A 17,855-nucleotide genomic window follows, 5' to 3' on the forward strand; every position below is an offset into this window, starting at 1 on the left:
CCAGAAAGTGCTTTAACTGAAGCCTTACCCTGAGCTGATTGTGTCTGCCTCTGCCAGGTGCCGTACAGCTCCGGCTCTCGGTTACCCTTTCACTTGTGGCACTGGTAGGGTCAGTACAGTATTACTGTCTCAACTGGCAGGTGTGTGTATGACTTTGTTATGTTGAAAGGTGTCAATGACTGTCATCAGGTGAGTCTTTGATCCAGAGACAGTCACAGATTTACTGACCGCCAGTAAATGTGCCGCAGGTTCTGATCGATTCTAAGGGTACATCTACACTCTGAGATGAGGGGTGTCATTTCCAGTTTGAGGGGACAGGCCTGCAGTAGTTCAGATTGAGCTAGGTCGCTAAAACAGAGCGCAGTGCGAGCAGCGGGAGTCCAAATACGTGCCTAATGTCTCAGATGGGGATGTACTTGGGCAGTTAGCCCCTCCCACCACCCAGACTGCCACAGCAATGCTCTATTTTCAGTGCATTAGCTTGATCAGAGCTAACACTGGTGCGACACCCAGGCCAGAAAGGTGTTCAGTCAACAGCAGCCTTGCAACTCTGGGTGCCTAGAACTCTATGCTGCTGTGGCTCACAGCCCTGACGCCATCTGCCCACCTACAAGCATGGAGGTCTCTCCCAGGCTTTCACCGCCCAGTTACTCTTTGCAGGGAGGACCTCAACAATCCTTCCAGCCCCAAGTTCTCCCCTCAAAGTGTCTTTCTGCAGTGCACAGCTCTTCTCACTGTAGCATTCACCAAAACCGTATCAAGTTACACCCATCCCTTCGATCACAACACTGAGCTTTTTACAGTAAAAGTAAAACAAGTTTATTAACACACGGGCATAGGTTGAACTGATATAGAGTAGAAGGAATAAGGGTAGAAATGGTTACAAACAAACAAGTGAAAAATGCACTACTAAGACTGAAACTCAACCTAACAAACTAGACGCTTTTCTTCCTAGACATTCCTCACCATAGTCAATCTTCCACCATGGCTGGCTAGTCCTTCACCACGATGGAAAGGCAGAGTTCAAAGCGCTTGGTTTCTTTGTCTCCTCAGGTGAAAGATAACTTAGGGGTTCTTCTCTCCCTTTGTTTATAGCTTAGTAAACCTTTGAAATGTGTTAATCTGAAGTGTACCCCCAGATAAAGTTCCTTTTCCATGCTGGGTGTAGCTGCCATGCTAGCGTCTCCCCCGCTTATGATTTTTACAATGTAAATGCTCTTCCTGCAATCTCCAATACAAATGAATAGCCTACTGTCCTCAGCCACATCTCGCTTGAGGTGTCAGCCTCTTTCCTTTGTCCTTCTTTCAACTTCCCCTGAGATGCCTGATTTAAACACACATTAGTCACATGTTCCAGCACATCTATACAATTCTTTGTAGGTTAACTGTACACACCACGCAAGTACATCAACAATCAGTGAGTTATTGGTTTTCCAAGGATATATTACATGCCATATATTGGATAAATATTATGACAACATTGTATGAGGTGCACTGAGATGGTCAGGCCAGCTGAGACTCACTGCTACATAGGAGGGAACTCCTTGCCATCTGGTCTTGGGGTGCTTTTAGGGTCACAGTCAGTATGTCTCCTGGAGCTGGAAATCACCCTTCCAGCCCAAAGTGTAGACATACCACACAGAAGGAGCAATCAAGCCCCATGAAGTAGTCAAGATAGCTACAAACAATGGAGGGACTGCCCAAGGCACATGGCAGTTACAGCTAAATTACATGGGCTGATTGCAAACTCAGGGACTGGGATATTGGTTTTGCAGCCCGTGTGTGCTGAAGACAGAAAGCCTGAAGAAGCAGCTCTGAGGGAGATAAACCAACCAGGAAAGTTGACAGGAGTTTCTGATTTTGCTGCATTGTGACTGTACTTGTTCCTGATTTTTAGTCAATATATGTGAGCGACTGAGGACACTGACTTAGGAAAAGCCTACTGGGAGCCACAGCCTCATATATCTTGATTAGCTGCATTTCTTAGCATATGCGATACCTAGGGATTCATTTCCTATTGTCATGTGGCTGCCCAAAAGGCAGTTTGATGTATGAAAGTAGAGAAGACAGTGAGAGGATGGATCAGCTGCTGACTGAGTCTTTTAACAAATAATATATTTAGGGCTTCTGATTTTAGATTTTAACCTATAAACACTGATTAAAAAAACATACATGATACAAAAAAAAAAAAAAGGAAAATGAAACTGTTGTATACCAGATAAACACAGGAAATGCTTACTTGATTCGTGTTGACTTCACCCCTTTCCCAGTGCACTTTGTTTGTATAGGTGATATCCCTGTTCCCTGGTTTGTAACTAGGGAATCGACTACAGGGAGCAATAATGCAAACTACAGGAGTGTGATTTCTGAAGCACACTGACCTGCAGCACATTAACTGGTCCTTGTAGATCCTGCTGGTGCCCACTAAAGGTGCCCTAGCGTTTTAGCTTAGTGCTGTTTGAAACAGTCTGTGTATCTACAAAGAGAGCGCCTTGTAAACAAGGTGATATAATCTGTCTGTAAAAAAATGCCTTGGAAAAAATTAAGGCTGAAATTTTCAAAGCTCCATCAGTCAGCTTACAGCAACTTTTGCATTGGCCTTCCCCTAACCACAACCTGTCATATTCGGTATTCTGTAAGGTAATGATGTGGCAAGGGTACACACTTATCTAAAGATCTCCAGAAGAGCAGTCACATTTTTGTGTGCACCTGCTTTCACATGCAATGAGCCACATTTGCACACACAAACCAGGTTCTGTAATGTTTAACTACCCAGCATGTGTGTGTATACAATTGCCCACTTGTGCTTGCAAACATGCATATTGTTTGCACAAATGGGTGTGCTCACACAATGTTTATATGCAGGTTTAAGAGCCAACCCCTATTGGTCTTTAGGCACTTTGCTATTAAAATAAAAAAAAAAGAATTAAGCAGTAAATTCTATTATAGTGTATATAGGTTCTTATATTGCACTCACCACTGTGCTATCTGAGCATCACCCTCCAGTAGTGCATTCAGTAGTGCAAGAGTGACCTTTGGCAAGTCACTTAGCCTCTCTAAGTAAGGGATATCGTTATCCCCATTATCTGTAAAATGGGGATAATGATACCCCCCTTTGTAAAACACTTTGAAATATACTGCTGGAACATGGTTGATAAGACCTCTGTATTCTATTATTTATTAAGCAATGTGAGCACATCTGTCACATGTTACTTGTTTTCTCATCTTCTCCCCAAGGGAGAAGCATGTGTAAGGGAGTATCTTGTTTTGGTATGGACTTTTGTTTGTTTGTATTTATTTTTAAAATATCTCTCTTACTCTGTGTATATGTTAGAGAGGGCAAGGTCAAAGAAATTCTCTCAGCATTTGGAGTGGAAGTGGGGGAGGTTGCTAATGGCCCTGGAGGCCCTGGAGGATGCCAGGAAGAGATTAATGGTCCATAGTTACTGAGGGAATTCATTCCACAATCTCAGACTGCCCTCCCCCACCGAAGTTCTGTCTGCAGAACAGAAGAGCTTTACCCTGATTATCGAGAGTTCCATCACACCACAGGAGTGGAGTTGTTAACCATGGCCTCCATCCTGGAGCGTCAGACTCCTTTTGGTACCTTGGGCCTAGACCATGAAGAGCTTTGAAAATAAGACCCAGAACTTGTTTTGACATTTTATGAAAAGCCAGTGTAGGGAGCAGAGGGCAGGTGTGATGTGCTCATGGTAGCGCAGGTTGCTGAGGAAATGTGCTGCAACGTTCTCTACTAGTTGGAGTTGCTTAAGCACTAACGACTTTTGCGGTGAGGTATATGACAGCGGAGAGATATCGAAGGCATGAGTAAGTGAGGCCAGGTCTTGGTCCGGCACGATGGCATGGCGTCTCCTAAGCCAACTGGAGACAGTAGAAAGTGTTACTCATGGACACTGCTATGTGACGGCTCAGCAACAGTGAGGAATCTCAGATCATTCTTAAACTAAGGACTGAATTGACCAATTGTGGGCATGTACACTCAGCCAAAGGAGACTGCACCATGACCGGCACTTCCCTCTGCCCATCAGCATTACCTCTGCCTTGCGTAGGTTCAGTCTCAACTATCTGTTCTTCATCCATGACCTCATCCAATACACTGACCTCATCCAAGCATGGGGCCATCCTGGTGGTTGTGGTATGCTCACATGTGATGAAGGATAGGCCGAGCTGTGTGTCATTTGCAGATTGCCGGCAGTTGGGTCCATGTCATCTGACCCGTTCACCTAGTGGTTGCATGTAGTTGTCAAAAAGGACTGGAAAGAGAATTGATCCTTGTGGGACAACATTAGTCAGGGGTCTTGTGGTGAAGATGCAGTTTCCCATCACTGCTTATTGCATGTGTCCCTCAAGGAATGACTCAGACAACTTTAGTGCATTACTGTGGATCCCACCAGCTCTCTCAGGACAGAGAGCCGCATCTCTTGGCCAACAGTGTCAAATGCTGCAGAGAGGCCCTGGAGGATGCAAGGAAGAGATTACCCATCCAAGCCACTAAAGCAGTTTCAGGTCCATGTCCTGGCCAGAATCCAGATTGTGCCAGGTCTAGAATACATTAACAACTTACATTAGGGTAGGGATGGAAAAGCTTCAGACTTGGCTCCCTCAGGTCACACACACCCCCTCCCCCCATCTTGCACTGAGCAGATCTTGGTTTATCTGAGCCAAAGTATGTTAGCAGGGATGATGGAGAGCCAGCAACAACAGGATGGAAAGGTCAACAGGAGATCAAAACGGGCCATCCAGGAGTAGAAAACAATCATATCTCGTTAGTCTAACTCAGGGGTGGCCAAAGTGCAGCCAGCTAAGTTCTATCATGTGATCTGCAGACTTCCATCCTTTTTTATACAGAGATGTGGCCTGCCACGATCGAGGTAAAACATTCATTCTATTCTGGTACAAGTAGTCTTCACCTTTGCATTGAGAAGGAGGGCAGCTGAAATCTGCTCCACTTTATGTGAAATGCGGCCATTGGACTCCTGGCAATGTCTCAATCTGTTCCATGACTAGCAGATTCTGGGATGTCCTGCCCTAAACTCACAAGTGCTTAAGATCTGCAGGTTCTGCCCTAATGCCTGATTCAGGACCAATATCACAATACCATTTAGTTTATGAACACTGAGGAGACAGGGGCCCTCACAATGTTCCTAAGACTTTATATATATATATATATATATATATATATATTTAACTGTTGTTTTGAGACCGATACATATGTGCTGTGACTAACATCTCATGCTATAAAGCATGTGAATATCTGAATAGCCCTGAACTTTCTGCACCTGAAATCCAAACCTGAGCATTTTCATCTATTATCCACTTTTTCTTTCATTTGCAGCACTAAGATAATTAAGCCTCATTGTTAGCAGCCATTCCACAGCAATTACCTAGTCATCAGTGTAGCTATATTAGTGCCTCTTTGTGGCCTGAAACCCTGCATCTGTGTTTGAAATTTGAGTCTTACACTCAAAATATCATTCAAGGGGGTGCTGTGTACATAAGTGTGAGTGGTGGGGAGATGATATCCTGATAGGAAATTTGTCTGTTGGTAGGATTCTTCCACTATTATACTGGAGTGGCTGCACTGCTATAGGTCAAGTTGATCATCATTTTCTGTTTACAGGTTGACTATTTTACATGTTCTAAAATGCACATATCAACTTGGTTTGTCTTGAAATTTGCTGTATTTTGTGAGGGTCTGGGGTAGGGTTAGTCATCCAAATTTGGGGTAATTTTATCTAGGGGTTCCTGAGATAGAGCCCTTCACCTAAAAAAATCAGTTGTTTACAAAATCACCTGGGTCTTCTAACTTTTTATTTTGCACACATGTGGGGCTCCGCCTATGGCTGTAATCCTCCCCAACTCATCTCGGTTGCTCTGGACTTAGCTCAGCTAGTGCAGGGCACTGCTCCTTTGGGGAAGCAATATTGAAAAAGTTAGTAAGGGTAAGTTCGTAAATTTTGTTGTCATGAGCTAAACTGATGCTCCTAGAAGAGGGAAATGTGCAAGTGCAGCAAGGCTAGGGCTCTGTTAAAGCTAGAGGATTTGCAGGCCATCCATTGTCAGAGAAACTAGGTGACTCAAGATGATCTGCTGCGGTCATTGAACCTGGATTGCACATGGTCACTGAAAGGTCAAGCCCCACTCTGGGCAGCTTCCAGAGAACATCGGCTGTGCACAAAAGTTGCTTTCTGCCTGCAGGGGCTTCTTTTGGAAATTTCCCTGAAACCAAAGTTTCTGATTGAAGAGCAACATGTTACAGTGCTCTGAGATCCATATGCAGACTCCAATTTTACTTTAATTAAAGATAGAGACGATGCCAACATACACGCTAGCATTTCACCCTCCCAGATGCTCCCAAACGCTTTGAGAACAGAGTGCACAAGGACAACGCTTTCTCTTTGCTATGGCTGAACTCAGGTTTAGGTGAGCAGTAGCAAACAGAAGCTACTTGCACCTGGCCTACACCCAAACATTGAGTTCACTTCACACAAACTGTCCCAGACTTGCCAAATGTTACCATCCTTTCTGAAGATTCTTTACATGATACTGCTTCCATGTACCCCTCACTGTCATGCCTGCCCTAAAAGCTGACAAACCCCATGTCAAGAAGACATCCATGTGCACCTTCATTGACACAACCTACAGAACTCAGCACTGAAATGAGGCACACTTGACCGCTGAATTTGAGCACACAGTTTGTGATTCTGTCTGGATTAGGAATGACCATTTATAATATTACTGATACCGATATTACAGAAGTGCAATAAATATCATATAGGATATGCCATGCAAGGTATGGATAGAAAAGTCATGATTCGCTAAGATTGATAAGCACATTTGTGTTTTATCAGTTTCATATGATATGCTCTAAATATGTCTGGTATATTTGTATTTCAAACCTATGCTGTGTTTCTGGGTGATACCCCCCACACAGGAGGGCAGCAGCACTAAGCCTGCTTAATGCCCATCAAGGGAACTCAAATGTATAATAAATCCAGTGAAAGATTCATGAATGCAGGGGCTGCACCTTATGAATTACCAAGACATGTAGGAACATGCGTATGGACAGTGGATTCTTAGGCTTTTCCATCCCATGTGCTGTGTGACTGCGTTTGGGACAAACAAAAACTATAAAATGCAGCTGCACCATCTCCATCTTGTCTTCATTCCTGCTTACCTCCGGATCAACTATTTTATACCTGAAGCTGTGAAACAAAGGATTGAGATCCATCCAAGTATAAGATGTACTCCAGAGGAACTGTACAAGCCTGCAAACTCCACAATTCTGCTGAGAATCTGATCTATATGGACTTTGAAGTAATTTGTATGCATCTGATTGCTTTGACAATGTAATATTTCTCTTCTCATTTGTTTCTTTTCTTTTATAATAAATCTTTAGTTTTAGATTGGCTTGCAGCATGGTATTTTGGGTGAGATCCAAACTTACGTTGACCTGGTAATGTGGTTGACCCTTTGGGATCAGGAGAACACATTGGGAATAGAGGTTTAAATAACTTACCTCTTTACTGAACCTAGTTGTTAATTGGGAGCCACAGACTGAAATGCAATAAAGGGGCTGTGTATTTCTTTTTTGGGGCTTCTTGGTAACCAGTGTAGGGAATCAGGAGCACTGTTTGTGACTGGCCAGGGAATCTAACTTCTGTGTTACCCACCAGTTCTGGAAGAATCTGTTCTTTTGCAGCCTGCCCTGACCTTGGCATTTTCAAGTGGGCTACCGTAGGCATAGATGTGTCACACACCTCTCTTCATATCACAGTCATAGCTCTGCCAAGGTGCTCCAGATATTCCCTCCACCATCCAGAACAGCTAGCCTAACACAGCAAATGCAGTTTGAGTGCATGTGAATACATCTCGGAATTCAAATCTGTGAAACATAACACAATGGCACGTTCTCTTAGTCCTTCCTCATATGTCCTTACTATTGAAACATATGTTTTAAGGCCATAAGAGACCATTAGATCATTTAGTCTGACTTCCTGTATAAGAGAAGCCATAGATTTTCCACCAGTTATTCCTAATAACCCGTGTTTGCATACAGCATCTTCCAGAAAGACATCCAGTCTTGGTTTGAGAATCTACCACTCCTGTTGTTAATCCAGGGTGGACTATTCCTATTGCCAGCTCTAGAGGGCAGAGTTAAGGTTGTGTTGCAAGGAGCTGGGTGTATCATAACTCTTCATTTCCTGGTTTTCAGAAGTTTACTTTTAGCCACACACCACATCCTGGAAGGGCACGAGGCACCACTGGGCAACCTTAACCTGTGTTAATGAAGTTTTGGGACAGTCAGTATGTGCTTTGCCTAAACCCCCATGCCCTGCTTTAAGACACCATTCTCAAGATTAAATCAAAGCAACAGAGATCCTTAACAGTGAAAAGAATTAGACAACATGGAAAGCATGGCTACTGATTTGAGTCTTATGGTAAAGGCACTGAAGTCATGACCTCTGGGTTCAGTTCCTCGCATTGCCTTCTTGTGTGACTTTGGGCAGGTCACTTGGGAGAAGTTTTCAACTGCACAGAGAATTAGGTACCCAATTCCCCTGGGAAGTCATGGGGTGGTAGGAGCCCAACTCCCTTTTGTGTCTTTAAAATCTATCCCTTAATTACTGTGCAGCTCAATTCTCCATCTGTAAAATGGGGATGATAATCCTTTCCTTCTCCCACCCTTTGCCTGCCATGTGCAAGACTGTGAGCTGGTTGGCAAAGGGACTGCCCCTTTTTGTATGGGTGTACAGTGCCTTACACAAGGCCCTTAGATACTACTCCAATCCAAATAATAACAGAGGGCCTTTTCTCTCTAAGTCCTCAGTTCAAATGGCAACACAGTGGTGGATGACATGGTGATCAGAACAAAGGCCTTCTCTACAACACGTTTCTAAGTTACCATTTCCTCCAGGGCAGAGCAGTGATGGGAGTGCCAGTGTGTACTGGTAGCTGGTGTTTTAATTACTCTGTTTTCTAATCCTGCTAGAGGACACTGCAGTTGAAATGCCAGCAGTTGTTGGTAATTCATTTACACTACAGCTCCCATTGTTGCTACTGCCATTGGGGCTGCACTAGTGGTAGCAACACAGAAATTTTGAGAAAAATCTTTAGTGTAGACAAAAGGCTAAAAAGTTGAGTGTAAACAGAGCCCAGTGTGTTCACATCAGTGCTGTGAAGCCTTGTGCAGACACTCGTGTGTGGCTGTGTGGTGGGCTATCGGCAAGCTGTCACTAATGCTGGCAACCCCAGAGTGTTCTCGTTTACACAAGGCTAGAGGGATTAGATTAACTAACTCATTCCTAAACAGGTTACAGTGAGCAGCCTTGCCTACAAGCACTTTATGTTGACATCTTCAATTGATGGTAGAGTTAGGAGTGGCCCGAATGTAGACCAGCTGCTGGCACTTTGTCTGAATCTGTAAGCACTTCCAGCAGTCCAGCCACTGAGAAGAGTGCAATGGTGAGATGTTTTAACAAAAAGCTCAGTACATACCCAGCCAGTCTGTAAAACTGCTCAAACGCTTTGGGATCTTTGGATGAAAGGCACTCTAAAAATGTGCATTTTTAATAATATTTTAACATTCTTAGGTAACAAACATTCTGCACCAGCAAAGCTACACAACAGGTTCTTCAGGAGATGAAGCACAAAATAACTTCCTCAACTGAGGGAGTTTCAAGGCGGAAGAAGATGTTCTTTCATGTACAACTGGGAAGGAAATTGGGGCAATTCCCAAAGTCCTGCAAAAAGTACCATGGGGCTTTAATAACTGTAAGGGACCAGGATGTTGGTTTTGCATCTCAGTTGAAAGAAAAGCATAGCCACACTGTAGGCAGATGCTTAGGATCTGGTACTGTATCTTGCATTGTCCCAGATAACCAATGCCTCAGAGGTTCAAAATGTGACCTTAGTTTGAGAACTGTAATACTTTGTTAGGCCTGGGATCTCCTACTTGTGGAGTATTTGAGCAAACTTATACTCTAGAAGTAATTGCTGCATTTGTCATGAATTACTATTTTGACCTTTATCTCTAGTTGACTTTTGTGCTCCAATTAAGCAAAAAATACGGTAAAGGAATGATTTTTTATCTGACTCATGGGCTCCTCTCTGGGTTATTTGTATTCCCTAGGGGCTCTCAGTGGCAAGTCAGTCTGTGCTTCTGCTGCAGCACACATGGCACATCTGAGGCTGTCAAAATCAACATACCCAGTGGGTTTAATCATGACACTTATATTCTAGCTATACAGCAAGGTAGGGCTCTTAGGTGATTGTTATCCACAAAGCTGGTTCAGAATTGTGTTATTCAGTTAGCAATCAGTTTTAGAAAGGACAAATGTGAGTCTGATCAGAAATCTCAGGGGAACATTTTTAACAAATGTGAGCAAGTTGCAGTGCTATAAACAAAACAGTCGACATTTTCTGTGTGCTATTTACAGATGTCTGCATGAATAAATCACCTAGAGTAACTCAAATCCGATTCATCATAGGATATGCCAGACCTGATCAGCCCTTGGGGCCATCTAGTTCAATATGCTGCTTCCAGCAGTGGCCATGCAATACCCAATGCTAACAGAAGGTAAACTCTACAAATTGCTACTACTAACATCATGATACACAAAGCCATCTGGTCCTTGGGAAGAACATTTCCTGCCTGACTGAGTAAAGTGTGTTCCCCCTGAAACATGAGAATGGATAATCCTTATTATTTTAGGGCCAGAGTGTGTCTGCATTGTACGGGCACAAAAGGGGGAATGAAAGCAGGGAGCCATCTCCCCATTGTGCATCCATGCAGAAAGAATATGGGGTTTTCCCACACACAAAGGCAGATGGGCTAGCTCAGTTAGAAGTGCTCCATGCCCCAAACGAGTGGCTAGATATTTGCAGGTCCCTGCCTACCATAATATTAATTATTATTATTATTATTAATTTGTATGGTGGTAGCATCTAGGGGCCCCAATCATAGATGTGTGTGCTAGGTGCTGTACAAACACAGAACAAAGAGATGGCACCAAAAAGCTTACAATCTACCTTTTACATCCATTAGCCTGTGTAGGTTGGTGCTGGGGGGAAATACATGCAGCACCCTTTTAAAGGATCTTGCCTCTATTGACTGGGTCCCAGAAGCATTCTGCCTTTCTTAACAACTGCAGGGGTGCAGAAACAGTGCATTTCACCCTCTCCATCCCCCCAAGTCCCTGCAAATCTACAGTCTTGGTCTGAGATTGCATAGCTACAGTTCAAATATTGTGGTCAGAAATAAATTTACAAATGTAGCCACAGCATTTGACAGAGAATTCCACAGGATGACTGGATGCTATGAAAATAAGTATTTTCTTTTACTGATTCAGTATTTGCCACCATGTGAAGTATGCCCCTGTTTTCTAGTATCTGAGTAAAATGGATGGACTGAGATTTTTACCTTGCCTTTCGTGTTTTTTAATAGATTACTTAAATCCCTTCTTATTCTCTTTTCCAGATTAAATGATTGGTCTCCTAGTTTTGGCAAAAGTACCAGAAAACATAATCCAAAGAGCTTTCTCAATAAATATCCAGAAAAATATCGGAGTGTTCCACGTGATAGTTACAGGCCTCTAATTTAACAAAATAAATCTTATATATTAATCCACGGCAAACTACCCGCCTGTGTACCCAACTTCACAAACACTGAGATCCAATCCTAAATCCCTGGAAGGATGTAATTGTGCTTGGGTTTTGAGGCGAGCTGAATAAAAATTGTGCTTCTTGGAATAATTTCTTTCAAATATGAAAAGGCTTGAGTACCTTGATTCAACAAAGAAATTATCTAAGGACGTAATTTCCAAACCATATACTATCCTTGCAACATATAGACAGGAATGAAATAGATTACAGTGACTGGCTGTGGCTTAGATCTCATCTATGGAAGGTCTGCAGAATAAGGACATGATGCCATCTGTCGTCAAAGCAGCAGCAATACATAAAGCTCTTCCAGCCCAGGTTTATCCTACAGGCAGATTGTTTATAAACAGCTGATGGATAAACATAAACTACAAAAGGGGGATTGAGGTTTTTATCTTAGAGATTTATTTTCTGCATGAGAGACCTCCCAGTTTTTGGAATGGACTGTTGTTCCCTTTCCCACTTCCTTGTTGAGGTTTTAATTGATGCCCATGCAGCATGCTTCAGGCCCCTGGAAAGAACTTGCAACACTTTCACCAATCTATCACTAGCAGGACTGAGACCCAGGAGGGTTTGCAGACTGGAGGGTATCCCACACAAGTGTATTTATAAGAAAGACCAAAATACTTGTGTGTGTGCGTGTGACAGAAGCACAATGGACTATGCCTAGCAGTACTCATACCAGCACCAGAAGAGCAGACCATGGCACCTCATCTTGGACAGTGGTTCCCAGAACTCTCAGCCCAAAGGCCACAATTCCAGACACACTCACATACTAGTGAGTGAAGAGCTGGATGGAGATTCAGGTTGCTGCCTGGCAGGTCTCAACCAAGGAGGTTGCTTCCCTCTACTCAGGACAAGGTCATGTCCTTACTGGAGTGAGCTTTCATGCCCAGGGTGGAAAGATTTTTTCTGTGTGACCAGCCACTCATCTCTTGCTAACATCAATGCTTTCCCCTCTTTTTAGGACCTCTAAACAGCACCTAGCCTGTGGCTGTCTCTAGACCTATGCAGACAGCACGTCAGGGCTCTCACGCCACCTGAGGCAGGCTCTCCTTGCAGGGAACAGGGTCAGAGCAGACAGAGGGCCGCTGGAAGCTGATTGCTCTGAGAAGCTTGTTGAACATCAGGAAGGAACAGAACTGTGCAGGGCAGCCAGGGCCGCCCTATCTGAGGGTGCCCTAGCCAGAGAGGGGGAGCAGTGGTTGTGGCCAGGGCAGAGGGGACAGCCACCCACCCACCAGCAGCAATGGGAGAGGCAGAGGGCTGGAAGGGAGCAGAACCATGGGCACTCTCCCTGGAAGCCCCTGGAGGGAGAGGGGCTCCTGCCCGCTCACGCAAAGGCTGCCCTCTTCCCAAGGTGTTACATTTACACAGCAGGGACTGGGTCTGCAATGGGATCTGTGCTGCTAGGCTCGGGAAGGATCCCGCCACTAGTTCTCATCCCTCCTAGATTTGTCCCAACGCCCTGTCCGTAGTTTACACGAGAGGTCTCGGGAAGCGGAAGGCGACTGAGTCGCAGAGGATCCTGGGAGTAGTAGTCTTTTCTACGAAGCTGCCCCATAGGCGGCCCGCTCCGCAGCCCAAGCTAGGAACTACATCCCGCGCCGAGGCCGTTCGCCGTGGTCCCCCCGCTAAGATGGCGGCTCCCTTGGTGCTGGGGATGCTGGTGGCCGTGACGGTCCGGGCCGTGCTGTACCGCTCCAGCCTGGCCGGGTTCATCTCCGAGCGGGTCGAGGTGGCGTCTCCTTTAAACGCCTGGAAGCGAGGTGAGACCTGCGGGGTAGCAGCCCCCAGCCCGGCCGTGAGGGAGCGGCCCCCCGCACCCCTCCCTCATCGGCCCGGCGCTGCGCGCAGCCCCCCTCCCCCGCTTCCATCGGGCCGGAAGAATTCCGTGGCTGCGGGACCCTGCCCCGGCCGCGGTGAGGCCTGCAGGGGCCGCGCGCCTTCCCTCCCCCATCGGGTAACACGGGGCCGCGCTTTGCGGACAAGCGGCGCGACAGGCCCGTGGCCCGGGGCTGATGCCAAGATGCGGCTCTCTTGAGCTGGAAACGGGCGCGCCTTTGCGCTGGGTGTTAGCCCTTGGCACGGGAGTGGAGACGGGCTGCAAGCAGCCCGTAGGCCGAGACTCTTCCCAGAAGTAGAAGCCCTTAGACCGGAGGAACCTGGCAGTCAGGGGGACAGGAAAGCTCAGAGAAATGCCCTTGTTTCCTGGTTCCTCTTGTAACATCCGAGTCCGTGGCCAAAAGAGGCTTGGCAGGTTCTCCCTTCGTGGTCTGGAACCGCATCTGTTTGAGCCCCACCTCAGACTGCCCCAGTGTTAAGAGCTCTCCTGCAGGTGGGAGCGGAGACTCCATTCAAGTCTTTTCTCCCCCTCTGGCAGGAGGGTTGAAGCTGGGATTCCCACATTCCTGGTGAGTGCTCAGCTCTAACCCTTGGGCTAAAGGTGACATGGTAGGCACCGGCACCACACCCTCTCCTGCTATTTTGTGTGGAGTGTGACAGTTGCCTTAACTCACGGCAAGTGTACACTACAAAATGTAGTCGACTTAAGGTACATCAATGTATGGATGCCAAGGGCTGACAGACCCGCCGCCAGTCTGATGTAATCAACGTAGCGTCTACACTGACCTTGCATCGACCTAAGCGCTACGCCTGTCCTGGAGATGGAGTTAAGTCAGTGTAGTGGGCCACTTATATCTGAGGAGCAATATTGTAGTGTAGACTTACAGAGTTGCCTTATGTTAACCTAACTCTGTAGTATTAGACCAGGTCTCATTCTTGGAAGAAACGGCTTAGGCAGCTGACTCCATGAGAGGGATTCCTAACTAGCAGAAAGAAGTGACTAACCCTGGGAAGGTTTTAAGACACACCCCTCTCTTTGGCATCTCCCATTGGCTAGCCTAGGCAAGGAGCCGCAAAGCTTGCTGGCTTTTGTGGATTGCATTCTATAGGTACTTGTCTCTTCCCATTCGGAGCCTAAGCACCTAACTCAGGCTTTGTGGATACCACTGCTTTTCCAGTGGTTTTCTAGGTGCCTAAAAGTTAGGCACCTCAGCTCTCAACATCCTTTGTGGGTCTGGGCTTGTATTCCTCAAGATTTTACAACTAGTAGATCTCATCCCCTCACCCCTATTTTTTATTCAGATTTATTTATTGGAAGAAGAAAACAAGGTTTCCTGCTTTTTCAGCTCCCAATTGACTTCTTAACATTGGATGAAATAAGCTTTGAACTGAACTAATTGAATAAACTGAAATGAAGAAAATAGTCTCTCTGTACCAGCAGAAGAGACTACTGCTGTCCAAACCTGATTTAGGACTTCACCAAACTGGTTCCAGGTGCTTAGCCAGTGACTTCCACCAATTCAGTTTTTTTACTTTCTTTAAAACTTCAGCAGCAATCATGTACAGCTTTATATTATTTTTTTAATTTTAATTATTTTAAGACTACAGTAAGTTTAAGCCTTAATATGTTGTCATATCTTCACATTTCATTTTAACTGGCTTTATTTTTATAAGTAAAAATATATTTAATTTTAAATAAAAAATCAGATACTTTTTAAATTATTGATTTTTGTTTCATTTTTTTATCCACCTTGTCCTGGGCCCAGCACAGGGGTCATTGAGTGTACAGGACAGACTGTCTCAGTTCCAGTGCCCACACTACAGCATCCTTGAGCTGCAATTTCAGGGAAGGTTGTTCTCAATGCCACGCTGGAGCAGCATGCTCTGTGCAGATGGAATCTTCAGTGAATTTAGCTGTGAAGCTCTAGCAAGTCATTAATGAACATGTGTGATCTATGACTTTTCAAAAGCTTATAACTTGGCCACATTTTCAATGGTTCAGCAAAAGGCATATCCCTGACACTAAGTCCGTTCTGCTGGCAAATTTCACCATCATTGATAGCTATTGATAAGAACACAGAGTTTCTGAAAGAAAAGGTCACTAGAATATTTTAATGTGGGCAAAACTACATATTTTTAAGTAGACCCACTTTTGGAAATGGCAGAACCATTTTAGCTGAAATTTCCTCAAAACATTCAGTCTGAGGTATACATCCCATCAATGAAAATTTCATCCCAAATGGTTAAAGTTTGGCAGAGTTGTAAGTAACTGGAAACAGTGTCTTATAATGGGGAATGTTGGGCATTTTTAATAATAGGCAGTGCTACCAGCCTGACCTATAGTAATTATTAATCTAATCATTTTTGTCATCTGGTTCAGGACTGTAAAAGTGACATTCAGGGCTCTCCGTTGTCTGTCTAGTCAAACACAGTAGTTCACATTACAACTACATAGTTTCCATTCAAAATGCACAACTTGCCAATGACTTGATGTCTGCCGAGGGAGTGGAACATTTTGTCAGCATGGACTAGATATTAGTTCTGTGGATGTGGCTGTTATTTCAGAAGAAAAACAATGTGAGAAAATCAGGGACAGTATCATGCCTTATCATCAGACACATGACACATTCTGTATACAATTAATTACAAAATATCCCAACTGTAGTATTTTAATTGCCTGAAACAAATCATTAAATCATACCAGGTGGTGTCAGTTTTGACATTTGCATAGTAGAAATAAATCAGAAGACACCTAATTCTAGTTGCTGTGTCAGTTTTGTATGATTTTGTGTAATCTGTTCAGACAGTGATTCATTGTGAAATTCTTATGATCTCAGGTATTTTAAAAGCTATAATTCTACCATTGTGAGATTTGCTATGTCTCCAGTCCACAAGACTCCTAATGTGGATATTGTGTTTCAGTTGTTGAAGGGCTAGCTTTGCTGGATTTGGGGGTCTCGCCCTATTCTGGAGATATCTTCCATGAAGTAAGTGAACGTTTCATTTTTCCAGGATAATAATTTATCTTATCTTACCTTATACTTACACAATGCCTTTAAATACCCTGCTGTGTGTGTGTAGTAGTGTGTGAATTTAAAAAACTAAATGACTTGATTTTTAAACTTCAGAATCGTGGTTGTCTGTGAAACAAATATATTCAGTCAGTAGTCAGTCTACAAAGTACTGTTCATGAGAGCACAGCTGGCTGCTGCACAATTGATTGACATTGTAACTGGTGATTATTACTGCATATGCAAAATTAAGACCGGGGAATTCATAAGCAGCAAATATTTTGTTCACCTGCAAATTTTCCTAGTAGAAAAGAGATCATAGAAATGCAGATATTGGTATTATTGGCAGTATGAACAGAATTGCTCTGGACAGAAATGTTTGCATTTTCTAAACCTAATGGTGTAAAGTGTATCGAGACAAGAAACAAACATCAGTTTATGACTCTCTTCAGAGGAGTCATCAAACTACCGGAGTTGGATTATCAGTGATCATGCATGTGCTGTCTGTTATCCATGCTAGCACTAGTAACACAGGTGTGGTTATTGGGTCGTGTGCTCCTGTATGTCTCTACATTTTGCAGTAATATCATTGATATCCTGGTGCTCTTTCGGCTCCTCCAGAGGAGGGCCTTCATTGTCCAAGTGCTTATGCACATGAGAAAATTTGTGCACGTGAGCAGCCTTGTGGTGTATGTCTACACTGCAGCTGGGAGGCGTGATTCCTAGCGTGGGCAGGTAGACTCACGCTAACTCAGCTCAAACTAGCACACAAAAAATAGCAGTGTGGATGCTGCAGCACTGACAGCAGCTTGTGCTAGCTGCCTGAACTTGGACCAGCGGATTGGGTGGGCTTGGATGTGGGCGGCTAGTCCAAGATGCCATCCACGCAACAACTTCCATGCGGCTATTTTTAGAACGCTAGCTCGAGGTGAGCTAGTGCAAACCTGTTTCCCACACTGGTAATCGCACATCCCAGCTGCAGTGTAGATATACCAGCAAAGATCGTATGTGTAAAAAGTTACACAGTGTAAATGCTTGCAGGGTCAGTGCTATGGTCAGCTGGAGGGGAAGGATTCAGAAATAAACCGGTTGTGCCAGCGTCAGTGTAATGATACTCTGTAAACTGATTAATTCTCTGCTTTCATGGGGCAATGGCCTGATTTTGTGAATACTATTGAGTGAAGTTCTTACAGCTGTAAGTATTCTCAGTGATGTAATTAGGACTTCTCACGGTACTAAGAGTTTGCAGGATTGGGGCCTGAGTTGTAGGGGTTTCTTGTTTTTTGTTTTAAATTTAAATTTTATTTCTTTTTAATC

The 17,855-nt window shown here is 44.3% G+C and overlaps 1 protein-coding gene across 2 annotated transcripts in view; it reads left to right on the forward strand.

Annotated features, from left to right (window-relative positions):
* Positions 1–13,281: 13,281 nt before the first annotated feature.
* PIGU (phosphatidylinositol glycan anchor biosynthesis class U) overlaps positions 13,282–17,855 on the forward strand; it is a 38,247-nt gene continuing 33,673 nt past the window's right edge. For both annotated transcript variants that reach the window (XM_067554463.1, XM_067554464.1), the window contains exons 1-2: positions 13,282–13,451; positions 16,450–16,514. In XM_067554463.1, the coding sequence (XP_067410564.1) occupies positions 13,322–13,451; positions 16,450–16,514 (195 nt within the window). In that variant the 5' untranslated portion in view covers positions 13,282–13,321. The remainder of the gene's footprint in view (positions 13,452–16,449; positions 16,515–17,855) is intronic.

This window comes from Emydura macquarii, unplaced genomic scaffold (genome assembly GCF_026122565.2).
Source record: "Emydura macquarii macquarii isolate MOO-44397 ecotype Brisbane River unplaced genomic scaffold, CSIRO-AGI_Emac_v2 contig_1483, whole genome shotgun sequence".
Classification (NCBI taxonomy): domain Eukaryota; kingdom Metazoa; phylum Chordata; order Testudines; family Chelidae; genus Emydura; species Emydura macquarii.